This window comes from Thalassophryne amazonica, chromosome 3 (genome assembly GCF_902500255.1).
Source record: "Thalassophryne amazonica chromosome 3, fThaAma1.1, whole genome shotgun sequence".
NCBI lineage: Eukaryota > Metazoa > Chordata > Actinopteri > Batrachoidiformes > Batrachoididae > Thalassophryne > Thalassophryne amazonica.
Window position 1 is genome coordinate 77,305,307 of NC_047105.1, and position 17,707 is coordinate 77,323,013.

A 17,707-nucleotide genomic window follows, 5' to 3' on the forward strand; every position below is an offset into this window, starting at 1 on the left:
TGGAGTGCCAGGCATCATGTTTGGCAGAAACCAGCCACCATCCCTTCAGTGAAGCATGGTGGTGGCAGCCTCATGCTGTGGGAATGTTTTGCAGCGAAAGTAACTGGGAGACTAGTCCGGACTGAGGGAAAGATGAATGCAGCAATGTACAGAGACATCCTGGATGCTCCAGAGTGCTCTTGACCTCAGACTGGGGCAATGGTTCATCTTTCAGCAGGGCACTGATATACAGCCAAGATATCAAAGGAGTGGCTTCAGGACAACTCTGAGAATGTCCTTGAGTGGACCAGCCAGAACCCAGACCTGAACATGAGTGAACATCTCTGGAGAGATCTGACAACAGCTGTGCACTGACACTCTCCATCCAACCTGACGTGGCTTGAGAGGTGCTGCAAAGAGGAATTGGTAAAACTGGCCAAAGATAGGTGTGCTAAGCTTGTAGCATCATATTCTTGAGGAATTGAGGATAATTGCTGCCAAAGGTGCATCAACACAGTATTGAGCGAGTGTGAATACTTATGTACATGGGATTTCTTAGTTTTTTAATTTCAATAAATTTGCAAAAATTTCAAAGCTTTTTTTCATGTTGTCATTATGGGGTGTTGTGTGTAGAATTTTGAGGGGAAATTTTTTTTTCTCCATTTTGGAATTGGGCTGTAACATAACAAAATGTGGAAAGAGTGTGTGTGTGTGAGTGTGTGTGAAAATGATTAATCTTAAACAACAAACACATTGCTTGTGATGTAAATTTGGGATCAGGCAAAGGTAATGGTTCAAAAGAAAAAACCTGTCTAAATTTCTTTTGCAATTATTCATTCAATACAGCAGTTTCAAATCAAAATATTTTAGATCGACAAATTCGCTAACTCTTACATGAACACTGTGTCTCATATATACATTCTAAGGTCTGAGCACCATAATCCAGGACAGATTTTACAAAGAGTTCCTGAACATTTGCTCTTACAACAACGCTGCTATGAAACCACTGATCTGATCAACAATAACTACAGCAGAAAGAAGCATTAAAATCTGATCTTAATGCAGTAACTGAAGGTATGAACAATTTATGTAAAATCAATGCTATAATTATTTTTTTTTTCTGGATAAATATATAAAACATTGTTTCAATTATCCCTGCAAATGTAAGTACAGCAGTGGATTTTTGTCATGCAGAATGCATGTTGCATATTTCAGAACGAAACACAAAATACAAACTAAAATCTACTTCTTACCCACTGCAGGGTGCAAACATTTCATCCTCCTGAAGAATGGGATCATGATGTCTTCTGTGCTGGCGTCTCTGTGTCCAACCTGTGTCAGTCTCACGTGGTTAATCTCCAACAAGACAAAAGTAGACTTAACGTCAAACACCAGCCTGCACAAAATATAAATATGAAACTAGCTGCCGTTACATTTTAAAAGGATCCAGTTATTACACACAGGTTCTGTTGGACGGCAATAACACTGTGGAATTTGTTTGGACTTCACAGCGCAGATATGATTAACACATGCTGATTTATTTTTAGTTTCCTCTCAGCTGTTTCTCCGCACAGATCTGACGTTCTGTCCGGATCCACCAAGAAGTTTCTGGTAATTTTTCAGCCTATGTTCTCGCAACAAATAATAATAAGAAGAAGAATTAAAAAAAAAAAAACTTTTTTTTGTTAACGTACGAGTTATTGGGGATATCCGGCAGGGGTGGTGGCCAAGTGGTTAATGCGTTTGGTTTCAGTTCAGAAGGTTCCGGGTTCAAATCCCACCCCTGCCACATTTCTCCATGTAATGTGGAGTTGCGTCAGGAAGGGCATCCGGCGTAAAACTTGTGCCAATTCAAACATGCAGATCCACCTTGGATTTGCTTTGGCGACCCCAAGTGCAAACAAGGGAGCAGCCGAAGGGACTTACTTTTTACGAGTTATTGGGGATTCTTACCGGCTTAAGTTCTTTGGAGAAGCTTCTGCATTTTCAAAGCTGCCATGACCAAGTCTCTCCGGGGACTTTTGAAGTATTCGTTTCCCATAATGCTTCACAGCGAGCCCATCCGGTTATACTGTGAACGTTTCATTAAACAATAACGTATTTCTCATCTGATTTGTACTCAGAGTCTTTCCAGCCGCTGATATTTTCCTCAAAATGGAGTTGCATTCTGTTATGGAAATGAAAGTTGACACTAGCATCGGTGGCTTTGATGGGGTGGAACCCCCGTTCCAGAATTTGACTATACCCACCCTAACCCTATGTGTAGGAGCCATAGACTGCATATATTTCAATTTCAATTTATTTTCATTTATATTGTGCCAAATCACAAGGTCTAACCTTACCAACCCCTGATATATCCTGGACACAGCCTGCGTGACATCATCCATTGGTTTTCTACGACCAGGGTCAGGGTCTCAGCACCCCCATAGTCTGAGTGATCCTCTACACTAGTCTGTGCATGCGCATGTCCGGTATCGCAGTCTGATCAGTCCGCCTGCCTTCACTGTGCATGCGTCATATCAGAGCGTTAGCAGTGATTAACAAATTATGGCCTCGTTTCTGCTTAAAACTGACTTTAGAATGATTTAAAAGGTTTTACTTTGTCATCTGGTTAATAATAACATTATTCCCTTTAACTCAGGCGTGGCCAAGTTCGGTCCTCGAGAGCCACCTTCCTGACACTCTTAGTTGCCTCCCTGCTCCAACACACCTGAATCCAATGAAAGGCTCATGGAGCAGGGAGACAACTAAGAGTGTCAGGAAGGTGGCTCTCGAGGACCGAACTTGGCCACCCCTGCTTTAACTGGTAGAGAGTCAGACTTAGAGTCAGTTTCAGACACGCTGGTGTCAAAGGTGGAGATAGAGAGGAGGCCAGGGTGGCACTGGACCCCCCTGAAGTCTGACTGGACACCCCATATGCCACCCCAGATGATTAACATGTCACGACGCCGCGCGTCTGATCGAAAAGACCCAGCTGCATTTTGAAATATGTGTCACATATTGACTGCTACATCCCACCTGTAGAGTAGTTGGCACTGTGTACCACAAAGAGTTCTAATCCACTTTAGGAGAAGAAAAATCCGAGCCAGAGTTGAACCTGAGCAGTGCATGTTGTTCGAACTGTGGACTCCTAATGACACCAAAGTTATATCAGTGAGTAAATGACAGTATTTTATGGTGTGTAGTGGGAGCCTTGCATGGCAGCAGCCTGACATCGGGATGAATGTGAGGCATTGATGTGTTGAGCGTCTGATGCAGATGGAAAAGCGCTATATAAATGTAGTCTATTTACCATTTCGCCCACTTTCAGTAAGCTGTGTGCTTTTCCTCCACTGTGCAGTAGCTCCTAGTTGAAAAACAATTGTCTCTCAAAGCACTCTAGCTATTGTTTTACAAAGACATGTTTACGCTTTTTTCCTTTAAATCTCTGATCCGCTCTGTGTCCGATCCGCGATGCGTTAGCAATAAATACTAACTACTCTTTTTTTCCACCCAAATGCGCCTCTTTCTGAGGATGGCATGACGTAAAAAAACGCTGATAAAACTTTGTTACCTGTCAATCTGGTCGTGTTTTCTGTGTAAATAAATATTATCCCCACAACACCCCTAGATTAAAGGTCCACTTTTGAAGAAATTTTTTCATACCATTACTATTACTAATACTACTTGTGATGATGACAATAATAAATAATAATAATAATAATAATAATAAGAAGAAGAATTTCAACAACTAAAATGTTTAGAAAGAATTTAAATTTTAGAAAAATGTTAGTAAGAATTTAATAGTTACATTTATAAACAATGTTGGATAGAAATGATAAGTTTTACTGTTACAATGCTGTCAACAGTTAGATATGAGCTCAAGAAAGATGTCTTTATTTTGTTTATAAAACAAGCATTTATGTTTATTGAAGTCAAGAAAGGGTGAGTATAAAGTACTCATATAAAAATATAAAGAGTACTGGCAAAACTGGTTATCATTTTCATATTGAGGTGGCGGGTGGGGGGTGTTGTTGGCAGCTGCTGAAAGTAACTAATAAAGTAACTAGTAATCTAACTTAGTTACTTTTAAAACTGAGTAATCGGTAAAGTAACTAAGTTACTTTTTCAGGAAGTAATCAGTAATTGGATTACGTTTTCAAAGTATCAGAATCAGAATTTCTTTATTGTCCCGTAAAGGGAAATTAGTGTTGCAGCAGGAGCACACAAAAGACAAGGTACACAATGACAATAATAAGACAATATTAACAGTGAAAATAAGACCCAATTAAAAGTCTAAAATCAGACATAATAAAAACAATCTAATATGAAAAAGCACCATACACATACACAAAATCACTATCAAATGTTCAATCCAGAATTCATGCCAAAACTGAAAAAAAAAGTAACTGTGGCAACACTGATGTCACACTGTGGGTCCACTTGTGGAGAGTAGCGTCCCTCCTCTGCTCATGCGCAGTTCTGTAATAAACACATTCTGTCATGAGCAGCAGCAGGCTAAGATATCGGTGAGCCCCGTTAACTCACACAAGTTGGGGTCCACAAAATCGGACCACAAGTTATCTGAAACCGTGAGTTAATGAAGTTGACCAAAAAAACTAAAATCAGCTTCCCTTGCCATTGACGATTTGAAGCATGATTTCTGCCTGGATGCTGATGATTTCTTCATCTGGAGTGGGTTCGGAATCTTTTTTTTCCTTCTCCAGCTGCTGCAGGTCAGCGATGAGGGCTTCATCGGTGCAGATGATTCCTGAAGATTCAAAGTTTTTGGATGTGACTCTTTAGAGCCTTACTGCCAGTGTTGCTGACCAAAAGGTCCCCTCTAAAAATTGGTCCACCCTTCCTTCAGTGTGCCTTCATGTGATTATTAACCATCAGATGACAAATGTAAAACCTCTTAAATAATTCAAAAGTCAGTTTTAAGTAGAAATGAGGCCGTTTTAAGCAAAAACGAGGCAATAATTGGTGAGTCGCTACTGAGGCTCTGAAATGATGTAGGCACAGCAGCAAATATGTCAGACTCTGATGTGCTGCCGCGCTCTGATCGGTCCCCCATCTTTTTATGTGGAAATGATGAATTTATACATGCCACAAACGCGCCTGACACACGTGGAATCTTCCACAAAGAATCATCTGCCCTCACCGCTGACCTGCAGCAGCCTGAGGAGGAAGAAGAAATGATAACCCGCACTGATGATCCCTCCCAAAAATGGTCAAATCAAAATGGACTTTTACAGGTAGTGTAAATTTTCAGGGTCCACAGCTTGATCGGGAGTAAAGGTGAGTCATGACTTACGCATGTGCGAATTAACAGGGTTCACCAACAGTGAGGGAAATAAGTATTTGAACACCCTGCGATTTTGCAAGTTCTCCCACTTAGCAATCATGGAGGGGTCTGAAATTTTCATCTTAGGTGCATGTGAGAGACATAATCTTTTTTTTTTTTTTTACTTTTTTTTTTAAAGAAGTTTTATGGCATACATAAACAACAAACGTGGGCAGGCACAGGAGTACAAACAAAAAGAAGATATTTTTTACAGTTCGTCAACATTGTCAGTGTCCATGGATTGTACAAAACAGTCCCATCTTTTCCAGTACTTTTCTTTGTGTTGTTGTAGGTGAAGGCGGAATGTTATAAGTTCCATTGTTCTTATGTGTGTCACAATTTGTATTAGGAGAGACATTGAAGGAATGACTTTTTTAAGCCAACACTTAGTGATGGCTTTCTCTTTGCCGCAACAAGAATAATCCTTAGTAGGTACAAGTCCATTTGACCTAATCCTTTTGGAGAGACACAGAGGAACAATGAGCAAAATGACAGGTCCAAATGAATACCCAGTACTGAGTGAATCATACTTATTACCTCCTTCCAAAAACGAACGATGGCAGGGCATGACCAAAATATATGAACTTGATCTGCTTCGATAGATCCACATTCCCTCCAGCAAGAGAACTGAATTCCCATGACTTTTGATTTCCTAATAGGAGTAATGAAAAAACGAACTAAACTTTTCCAGCAGAAGTCTCTCCAGATAGGCGAGTTTGTTGTACAATTTTGAGACTTCCATCCCTCCAACCAGAGTTCTTCTGGTATTTCAACTTTCAAATCTTTATCCCATTGTTTTTTCACATGAAGATACATTTCGTTATTATACTCAACAAAAATATAAACACAACACTTTTGGTTTTGCTCCCATTTTGTATGAGATGAACTCAAAGATCTAAAACTTTTTCCACATACACAATATCACCATTTCCATCAAATACTGTTCACAAACCAGTCGAAATCTGTGATAGTGAGCACTTCTCCTTTGCTGAGATAATCCATCCCACCTCACAGGTGTGCCATATCAAGATGCTGATTAGACACCATCATTAGTGCACAGGTGTGCCTTAAACTGCCCACAATAAAAGGCCACTCTGAAAGGTGCCTTTTTGTTTTATTGGGGGGGATACCAGTCAGTATCTGGTGTGACCACCATTTGCCTCATGCAGTGCAACACATCTCCTTCGCATCATCCGTGAAGAGAACACCTCTCCAACGTGCCAAACGCCAGCGAATGTGAGCATTTGCCCACTCAAGTCGGTTACGACGACGAACTGGAGTCAGGTCGAGACCCCGATGAGGACGACGAGCATGCAGATGAGCTTCCCTGAGACGGTTTCTGACAGTTTGTGCAGAAATTCTTTGGTTATGCAAACCGATTGTTCCAGCAGCTGTCCGAGTGGCTGGTCTCAGACGATCTTGGAGGTGAACATGCTGGATGTGGAGGTCCTGGGCTGGTGTGGTTACTCGTGGTCTGCGGTTGTGAGGCTGGTTGGATGTACTGCCGAATTCTCTGAAACGCCCTTGGAGACGGCTTATGGTAGAGAAATGAACATTCAATACATGAGCAACAGCTCTGGTTGACATTCCTGCTGTCAGCATGCCAATTGCACGCTCCCTCAAATCTTGTGACATCTGTGGCATTGTGCTGTGTGATAAAACTGCACCTTTCAGAGTGGCCTTTTATTGTGGGCAGTCTAATGCACACCTGTGCACTAATCATGGTGTCGAATCAGCATCTTGGTATGGCACACCTGTGAGGTGGGATGGATTATCTCAGCAAAGGAGAAGTGGTCACTATCACAGATTTAGACTGGTTTGTGAACAATATTTGAGAGAAATGGTGATATTGTGTATGTGGAAAAAGTTTTAGATCTTTGAGTTCATCTCATACAAAATGGGAGCAAAACCAAAAGTGTTGCGTTTATATTTTTGTTGAGTGTAGTTGAATTAAGAATCTTATAAATTCTTCCTACAATTGTTTTGTTATTACACCCTTTGTAGATATCAACAAAGACCTGAACTAGGTTGGAGGGATTTCCAGATGAGACACACTGTATTTCCTTAACAAAATAATGGCGTAGTTGGAGATATCTGAAAAAGTCATGTTTACCAAGACCAAATCTGAGTGAAAGATTCTGGAAACTGTCCATCTGGCCTTTAGAAATGATACTGCTAAGGACTCTTAAACCTAATTGGGACCATTGTTTAAATCTAAAATCATGGACTGCTGGTGCCAAGTGTGGGTCACACAGTGGCCATCCCAGGATTTTAACTTGTCTTTGGAGATGAAACATCTTTACAACTTGCAGCCATATTTAATAGATGAACACAAGCAAAAATTTCCTAGCTGTATAGTTGTTTTAGCACAATGTGCACAGCCTAGTACTGACTGTAATGGCACTTCAGTCAGGGAAAGCTCCAAACCCTTCCACCTCGCCACATAGGACTCATCACACCAGAGGACAAGCGGCCTCAACTGATATAATAATGCCTAAGACAAGGTAAAGCCAAACCTCCGCTGTCCCTTGGTAATTGGAGAATAGCATATTTTATTCGTGGCTTCTTTGAGTTCCACACAAACCTAGATATACATTTGTCCCATTCTCTGAATTGGCTCTGAGGGATTTCCACAGGTAATGCATTAAATAGGTACAACAATTTAGGTAAGATTACCATTTTTATCGATGTAATTCTTTCTCCAATGTCTAGTGAGAGCAAGGCCCATCTGTCTAGGTCCTTATTGATTTTCTTTGTAATATTTTTGTAGTTAAGTATGAAAAGGGAAGGGAGGTCCTTTGGTATGGTTACCCCCAAGTATTGAATATATGATAGGTTCCAGTTGAAATCATATTTTTTAACTAGCTCTTGAGTGGAATTATAATTGAACAAAAGAGCTTGGGTTTCATTCACATTAAGAGAGTATCCTGAAAGAGATCCGAACATTTTAAGGGCATTCATAAGCAGAGGTATGCTATTTCCTGGGTTTAAGAGTGTTACTAGTACATCATCAGCGTACAAGCAAATTTTATGTTCTGTACCTTTAATATTTACACCTTTCAATTCTTTTTCCTGTCTTATCATCTGGGCTAAGGGTTCAATAAACAAAGTGAATAGAAATGGACTTAAAGGGCACCCTTGACGGCAGCCTCTTTGGAGTTTTGTTGGACTTGATAGGCCACCATTTACTTTTATCATTGCTGTTGGGGATGTATATAAGGCTTTAATAACCTGAGTAAATTTTTCAGAAAAACCAAAACGACCCATAGTTTGATACAGGAATTGCCAACTGACCGAATCAAAAGCCTTCTCGCCATCTAAGCTGAGAAGGACAGCACTGGAATTTGTGATTGTGACATGATCAATAATATGAATAATGCAACGTATATTATCATGTGTTTGCTGATCTTTAATGAAACCTGTCTGATCTTCGTCAATGAGAAATATCATAGCCTCTTCCATCCGTTTAGTCAAAATTGATGCAAAAAGTTTATAATCAACGTTAAGGACGCTAATGGGTCTATAGGATTTGCAGTCTAATTTATTTTTGCCTTCTTTATGTATTACAGAAATAAAAGCCTCTTTCCATGAGGGAGGTGGGGCACCACCCTTCATAATATTATTAAAGCACTCTTTAAGCAGAGGAGTGAGGGCTTTCCTCATCACTTTATACCACTTGGCTGGGTAGCCGTCTGTGCCAAGGGATTTACAAGTTTTTAGGGCTGAGATTGCTTTATTAACTTCTAAATCAGAAATTTCTGCTGTAAGAGCTTCGTTATGAATCTTACCTAGTGAGGGAAGATCCAATGTGTTATGTGTCGGACGCGGGCGGAGGACCGACCAGCGTTTGAAGTAAGACCCAGTATAAAATAAGCAGAGCACGGTACAAAGGATAACAGAATTTAATAAACATAATAGTGATGTGCAGAATAACAACGAATGAGTGCGCGGTCTGCGAGGTGGAATAGCGGTGCGCTCCCAGCAGCACAAACGGTCCGGAGCCAGAACAGTTCGGACTCAAGGACCCCGCCGACACCCCCCAGGTGGCCGCGACCAACCGAGTCTGTGAAAAAAGAAACCATCATGTGAGTCCACCACTCCACATACAGAGAGACCACTCAAAGGTGTACATAAACAGCAAACACTTCCTGGCTTAATCACCAATCAGCTTCCCACCCTGCAGGCATGGAACACCCAGTTCAATTCTCCACTGCAGTGGAAGCTGATTAGACGACTAATATAATAGCTCAATATAATACGGTGTGAGGGACACCACATTCACTGACTGTACTCATGTTAGTCACAAAACCTAAAGTACCTCAGGAAGTGTGCTGACGAGCATGAGACCTCACCCCCTCCTCTTTCACAGACCATGGCATCAAACCTGGTACAGTCTCTGCATCCATGATGATGAGATGGCTCTCTAGACGACGATCTCACCCGTCTGGTCACAAGGTCGAGTCTCTGGCAAATACACACTGTGTACTCCAGACTTAAATGCAACCATGCCCCAATCCATAAAGATGCACCACAGCTGTGAGTCCTGATGAGCTGCACATGACAAGCTTCAGGTGATCAGGGTGAGGTCCTAATAACTCAGCCACACAGCCACTCAGTCCTGAACGCATGCCACCTGGAAGGAAAAACAAAAGACAGAAGACAGAAACAAAAGGCAGCCAGGCACGCCAGCCATACAACACAATGAGCTCAGAAATGTATCAATTTTATTACTTTTAGTTTCTCCTTTTTGTGTGTATAATAATTTGTAGTATTTTTCAAATGACCTGTGAATTTTACTTAGTTTGATTTCCAGTTTGTTCATGATTGGATCCCTAATTTTATGAATAGCCCTCTCCTCCTGCTGCTTACATAATTTCCATGCCAAGACTTTGGAGGCTTTTGGCCCAGCTTCATAATACCTCTTCTTCATATACCTTATGTTTTTCTCTATATCTTCACTATAAATCTGATCTCTCTCGTTTAATGGGTCGCATTAGGGTTAAGAGGGAAGGATCCTTATTTTGGCTATGTAATTTTTCAAGAGTTTTAAGTCGATATTCCAGGTTATGCAATCGTTCAGATTTGCTTTTTTTCTGAAATGCTGCTTTGGCTATGAGCTTACTCCGGAGATATGCCTTACTTGCATCCCAAAGAATGGTGGCACTAACCTCCCCGTTGTCATTTATTGAGAGAAATTCTTTGTACTCAACTATTATTGCTTTTATGTGTGTCTCATTTTTTAACATATCAATGTTCAGCCTCCAATTTGTTTTCTTTCTAGCTTCATCTAGATGTAGGTTCAGGAAGGGATCTGCATGGTCTGAGAGATCCCTTTGTCCCATTTTACAGTGTTTTACTCTATGAAGATCACGGTTAAACATAAGATAGTAATCAATTCTCGAATACATATTATGGCGAGCTGAATAAAATGTAAAGTCCTTCTCTCTTCCATGTAGGCTTCGCCACACATCTGTGACACCGAGAAGATTAATGGTGTTATTTACCCAAATTTCAGTGGCATTCCTTTTCCTCTTTCTATTAGTAGTGTCTAAAATGGGGTTCAACAATAGGTTGAGATCTCCGGCACATATAGTGCCGTCCTTTTCCAGGGCTATTAAATCGAAAACTTTTTTAAAAAAGGAGATTGGACTTCCTGGAAGAGCATATATATTCAATAAAGTTATTTGTTTTCCCTCTATTTTCCCCTTGACCAAAACAAATCTACCCTCTTTATCATAGATTTCAGAAATTGGTTCAAAATGTACTTTATTAGAAATTAATATGGCTACTCCTCTCTTATTACCCAATTTATGTGATGAAAAAAAGGTGTGAGAAAAACCCATCTTTTTTAGCTTTTCATGTTCTATGTCAGACAGATGAGTTTCTTGCCAGAAAGCAATGTTGACCTTTTTCCTTTAAAATTTTGATATCATTTTACTCCGTTTTATGGGGCTGTTTAAACCATTCATATTTAATGACAAAAATTTGTAATATTGAAACACTGTCTCTTATTTTCACTACCTATTGAATGTACTCCAGCGCCCTGCAACAAAAGAAAGTAACATGACTCAAAATGTAACTGTCCAAAATAAAGAGAACCGTAAACTGACGTCCCAAAACTGGGCAAGACTTCCAAACGTGAGGGAGAACAAACTCCTCTGGAAACAGTGAGGGGGTGTGGCCACAAAGTGGGGCCCCTCATTAGTTCACTCTGTAGATGAAGACAGAGACTGAGTGTTATACCCAGAAAAAAGGTGGCCAATAAATGTTACGCTGAAACAGCCTTTTTTTTTTTCATTCGAAAAAATAAAAATAGCGTCACGGGATGAGATAGAAAAAAAAGGGGGGAATTTGATTGGTCACGTATTATATTTCTTTTCCAAAATTGTCCAGCTTCTTTACTTACTTGCATGCAAGACGATACCAACACTGTACATACTGGCCGTACTAAAACTTAGTCAGTTTTCGGGTGTTGCATTTTCCCGGTTAGGACTTTGAAACTCCCGTAAGTGATCTCTAATCACCTCCTGGTACTCGTTACCGACATGGCGCGTCCCTCCCACCGCTCGCCACGGCAGAAGCTTGGATAAGGTCTCCGCTGCATGCTCACTGGGCTTCTTCGATTGTATTGGTCCTAATATGAGGCCGTGCTTCCGTAGCTCCTCGGCTGCTTCGTGAGCGTTGTTACAGGTTACCGTGCCGGTGTGGAAATGTATTCGCATTTTCATCAATGGCGTTTGAAAGCGAATGTGGTTTTCTTTGAGCACTTTCTTGATTGGAATGTATTCCTTTCTCTTTTGCAGCACATCGGCTGCATAGTCGTGATCAAAATAAACAGGCTTATTTTGGACATACAGCTGTTTCTTCCAAGCTGCCAGGAGAAATTTTTCTTTTGTCATAAACCTGGAGAAATGGATCACTATGGTGCGCGGCGGTGCTCCTGGTGGTGGCCGGGGACCCAGGGCTCTGTGCACCCGCTCAATTCCAAGGTCAGTCGCCTGTTGAATATCCAGATTGCCGCCAAGCTCAGTCATTATTAGGTTCTCAACAAGGTGTGTTAAGGAGGCGGGCTCTGGGGTCTCACTCTCTGGAACTCCGTAAATGTGAATGTTTTTACGGCGGGAGCGACTCTCCAATTCAGAAAGCTTGTTTTGTAGAACACGCTGGTTATTGAGAAGATCAAGTAATGTGTCCTTCACAGCCAAATCCCACTTCTCTGACCCGGCCACATTTTTCTCAACCTCCTCTATGCGCTGTGTATTCTCCTCGATCTGCTGGGTCGCTGTTTGTAGTTTCTGGTTGATGTTAGTGCTCAAGTCATCCATTTGGCTCTTCATGTTGCCTTTAATTATCTCTCGGAACTCCAGAAGATCTTTCCTCATCTGGGATTTTAGTTCGTCCAATCCCTTAGCCATTACTTCACTTACAACAGAACGAATCGTGCCACCTGTAGTCACTGTGTTAGCTTCGTTAGCATAGCTATCGTTCGATGTGGCTAAACTAGCGTGGCTGGATTCATGGTCAGAACTCGAGTCCGTTTTCTTCTCTTTCATCCCGGACCTCAATTTTTTATCCCCATTCATCCTCGGAGTAGTTTCAAAAATGATATCTGGTGGGAAAAGTCCTCGAGTTATGGGGATACCACAGACTGAAATCAGAGCTCTGGTTTATGCGTCCATCTCGTCAGCGCCACCGGAAGTCCTGTGAGAGACATAATCTAAAAAAAAAAAATCCAGAAATCACAATGTATGATTTTTTTAATAATTTATTTGTATGTTACTGCTGCAAATAACAATTTGAACACCTGTGAAAATCAATGTTAATATTTGGTACAGTAGCCTTTGTTTGCAATTACAGAGGTCAAACGTTTCCTGTAGTTTTTCACCAGGTTTACACACACTGCAGCAGGGATTTTTGGCCCATTCCTCCACACAGATCTTTTTTTAGATCAGCCAGGTTACTGGGCTATCGCTGAGAAACAGTACTTTGAGCTCCCTCCAAAGATTTTCTATTGGGTTTAGGTCTGGGGACTGGCTCGGCCACTCCAGAACCTTGATATGCTTCTTACAGAGCCACTCCTTGGTTATCCTGGCTGTGTGCTTTGGGTCATTGTCATGTTGGAAGACCCATCCATGACCCATCTTCAGTGCTCTAACTGAGGGAAGGAGGTTGTTCCCCTAAAATCTCACAATATATGGCCCCGGTCATCCTCTCCTTAATACAGTGCAGTTGTCCTGTCCCATGTGCAGAAAAACACCCCCAAAGCATGATGCTTCCACCCCCATGCTTCACAGTAGGGACAGTGTTTTTGGGATGGTACTCAGCATTCTTCTTCCTCCAAACACGGCGAGTGGAATTAAGACCAAAAAGTTCTATTTTGGTCTCATCTGACCACATAACTTTCTCCCATGACTCCTCTGGATCATCCAAATGGTCATGGGCAAATTTAAGACAGGCCTGGACGTGTGCTGATTTAAGCAGGGGAACCTTCCGTGCAATGCATGATTTTAACCCATGACGTCTTAGTGTATTACCCACAGTAACCTTGGAAACAGTGGTGCCAGCTCTCTTCAGGTCATTGACCAGCTCCTCCCGTGCAGTTATGGACTGATTTCTCACCTTAGAATCATTGCTACGCCACGAGGTCGGATCTTGAGCCCCAGTCCGAGGGAGATTGACAGTCATGTTTGGCTTCTTCCATTTTCTAATAACACTATGTAACACAGTTTTTGTTCCTGGCTTCTACGTGTTATATTTCAACTGCTTATGTCTAAAGTCTATGAAAAAATGACTACATTCAGCACAAACTTTGATTTTATTTTTTTTTTTTATGTTCTAGAAAGCTCTAAAAGTTTCTTGAAATTTCTAGATAATTCTGGAAACTTCTAGAAAATTCTGGACAGTTCTAGCAGTTAAAGAATATTCTAGAAGACTACTCAGTAGTAGTGAAGGCGAATCGAGAATATTCTTGAAAACAGACAAATTTCAAAATATCATTGTCCTGATTACAGAAGCAAAGTTTCTGTGGAATAACAGCTATTTTCTATTTATTTAAGGCATAACAGGTTAGGAAAACACACTGTGTACCCAGGAACAAAACAAAAATAAAAATTTGTTACATAGTGTAATTGCTCCAACAGTTGATCTTTTTTCACCAAGCTGCTTGGTAATTGCCCCGTAGCCCTTTCCAGCCTTGTGGAGGTCTACAATTTTGTCTGTTGTCTTTGGACAGTTCTTTGGTCTTAGCCATGTTAGTAGTTGGAGTCTTACTGATTGTGTGGGGTGGACCTCAAATAGGTGCTTGTAATTTGGAATAATAAGTGGAGTGGAGGTGGACTTTTTAGAGGCGAACTAACAGGTCTTTGAGGGCCAGAATTTTTGCTGATTGGCAAGTGTTCAAATACTTATTTGCAGCAGTAACATGCAAATAAATTATTAAAAAAAATCAAACATTGTGATTTCCGGATTTGTTTTTTTTTTTGGATTATGTCTCTCACAATGGACATGCACCTAAGATGAAAATTTCAGACCCCTCCATGATTTCTAAGTAGGAGAACCTGCAAAATTGCAGGGTGTTCAAATACTTATTTTACTTATTGGACTTATTAGTCCATGTTTGTCCAAACACAGTAGGTGTTTTACAGCTGGGAAATCCAGAACGACACATCACCACAGCTGCTTCTGTCAGAAGCCACACCTGCTGTCAGAGTGTGTGTTTTGTTTGCAAAGTCATACCCGTGGGGACCTTCGACAGATTTCATTGCGAGTACGACAGTGACTGTCTGCAGTCTGTGATGCAATGAGTTTGGACAGTGCACACTGTCTTTCGGCCGCTGGTGTGCGCAAATAGTTGTAGCAACAGGTGTACGAGGCGTTAGAGGCAGGAACAATTCTACACGTTTTGCATTCAGTTCCTGCTTCATGTGCACTTCGACCAAATTTCGCACTATGTGTGAGTGAAGGGGCCCTTACCACTGTTGCCTGTGTGCTTGCTCTGGGGGTTGGTAAGGTTAGACCTTACTTCTGTGAAGCCCCTTGAGGCAGTTTTGTTGTGATTTGGCGCTATATAAATGAAAATAAATTGAAATTGAAAATTCTGCATGTCAAAGGTTTCTCACTTTGTCAGTATGATGTATGACACACGAGCCTAGGCTAAGCGTTAGCTGGTCAAATTAATGCCAATGTCTTACTGGACCAAGAACCATCATTTCAGTCTTATCAGAGTTTAAAAGTAGGAAGTTAGACATCCAGCTTCTCACTGATGCAAGGCAATCTTGTAAGGTTTTTATGTGGATGCGATTACCAGCAGTTATCAGCATGTACAACTGAGTATCATTAGCATAGCAGTGAAAGGTAATTCAAGATTCAAACAACTTTATTGATGCCTAAAAGGGCAATTCATATCACACCCAATTACCTGAGACAAAAATACAGCAATTAATCCACAATTATTACTAGTTGAACATAATAATATCACACATCAGAACTGAAACAACCACACATACATTTGATTGTTTATGTACGCTAAACATTGAAACAGTCTGTCATCTGAATTGAGGCAATCTGAGTGTGGGTTGCAGCAGCTTCATGCCGCGCAGCCTAGCTTAGGGGTGGAAGTGGGAGGTTGCTGCAGCTGTGCAGTGCGGCCTCCCGGAGGGGGAAGGGAGCGGCAAGTGCCGAGGCCTGGGTGGAGACAGAAACACAAGGAGGGATAGAGGGGAGCGTGTGCCCTTGTGTGCAGGTGGTTCACATCAGTTCCTGTCCGTGTGTGGCACACACACACACACAGGAAGACAATAGCGACACTGAAATTGATGAGCAGGATGGTAAAACTGAGACGGGTGTCATTCAAGGACAAGAGCTCGAAGATTGCATAGACCAGTGGATGAACCACTGCTCTTCCTGGACATCACTGAAATGTGTCACCTGGTTTCTGAAACTCAAAGATTTGCTTAAAGAGCTGAAAGAAAAGAGAAAGGAACTAAACATGTTAAGTGGAGAAAGCAAAATGACTGAATATAAGAAAGCTTTCAAAAGAGAGTCTACATTGTAACAACTTGGCCAAAGCAGAAACAGAAATTGTGAAGTACTGTCAAAAGCAATTAAAGCTTCAAAGAAGATGTGGCTATGTTAATGGAGTGTCAAAGGATGAAGAAAGGTAATTCCTCTATAAGTTAAATCCAGTACTCAAAGATGGAGTCATGAGAGTTGGTGGAAGGTTGAGCCATGCCGCAATGGCAGCCGACTCCAAGCAGCAAGCCATCTTGCCTAAAGACTCACACATCACAAAGCTTGTACTGAGACACATTCATAATACAGCTCACGCCGGAAGGAATTGTTGGCTCAAGTGCGTCACAGATTCTGGATCACAGGAGCCAGTGGAGCCATCAAACGGCTCCTTTCCAAGTGTGTCATCTGTAAAAGGCTACACGGCACCGTTGGACAGCAACTTATGGCAGATCTGCCAACATGCAGGGTCCTGCCTGATGATCCGGCATTCACACGAGTTGGCGTTGATTACTTTGACCCATTCCAAGTGAAAGGAGGAAGAGGGCAAGTAAAGAGATATACCGTTATCTTCACGTGTCTTGCCATACATGCTATGCATCTAGAAGACGCATCCTCACTCGATGCAGATGAATGTCTTAATGCAGTCAGATTTCTTGCCAGAAGAGGACAAGCCAGAGAGATGTATTCAGATAATGGAACAAACTTCAGATTGGCTGACAGCGAGTTGAAGAAATCGCTGAAAGAATGGAACATCAACAAGATTGAAAAACACTTGCAGCAGAAATGTGTCCAGTGGTATTTCAGTCCACCGGCAGGTTCTCACCACAGTGGAAGCTGGGAGCAGCTAATCTGTTCAGTGAGAAAAATACTCAATGTTAAGTTAATGCTTTTATTTCGAGCAAGTGCTAAGTGCAGGCCAAACAAAACTGTAGCAGGAGGAGTTAAAAAGTATTTAGTCCCTGATTGTGCAAGTTCTCCTACTTAAAAAGATGAGAGAGGTCTGTAATTTTCAACATACAGTGGGGAAAATAAGTATTTGACCCCCTGTCAGTTTTGCAGGTTTTCCCACCTACAAAGAATGGAGAGGTCTGTAATTTTTATCGAAGGTACACTTCAACTGTGAGAGAGAATCTAAAAAAAAAAAAAAATCCAGAAACTCACATTGTATGATTTTTAAATAATTAATTTGCATTTTATTGCATAAAATAAGTATTTTCACCCCCGTGAAGCATGGGGCTGGAAACATCATACTCTGGGGCGCTCTTCTGCAAAGGGGGTTCAGGACGACTGCACCGTATTGAAGGAAGGATGGATGGGGTCATGTATTGCGAGATTTTGGCAAACAACCTCCTTCCCTCAGTAAGAGCATTGAATATGGGTCGTGGCTGGGCC

The 17,707-nt window shown here is 41.4% G+C and overlaps 1 protein-coding gene across 1 annotated transcript in view; it reads right to left on the reverse strand.

Annotated features, from left to right (window-relative positions):
• Positions 1-1,331, reverse strand: part of LOC117507111 (bile acid-CoA:amino acid N-acyltransferase-like) — a 73,974-nt gene extending 72,643 nt beyond the window's left edge. The window contains exon 1 of the mRNA XM_034166881.1: positions 1,233-1,331. Within this exon, the coding sequence (XP_034022772.1) occupies positions 1,233-1,278 (46 nt within the window). The 5' untranslated portion in view covers positions 1,279-1,331. The remainder of the gene's footprint in view (positions 1-1,232) is intronic.
• Positions 1,332-17,707: the final 16,376 nt, after the last annotated feature.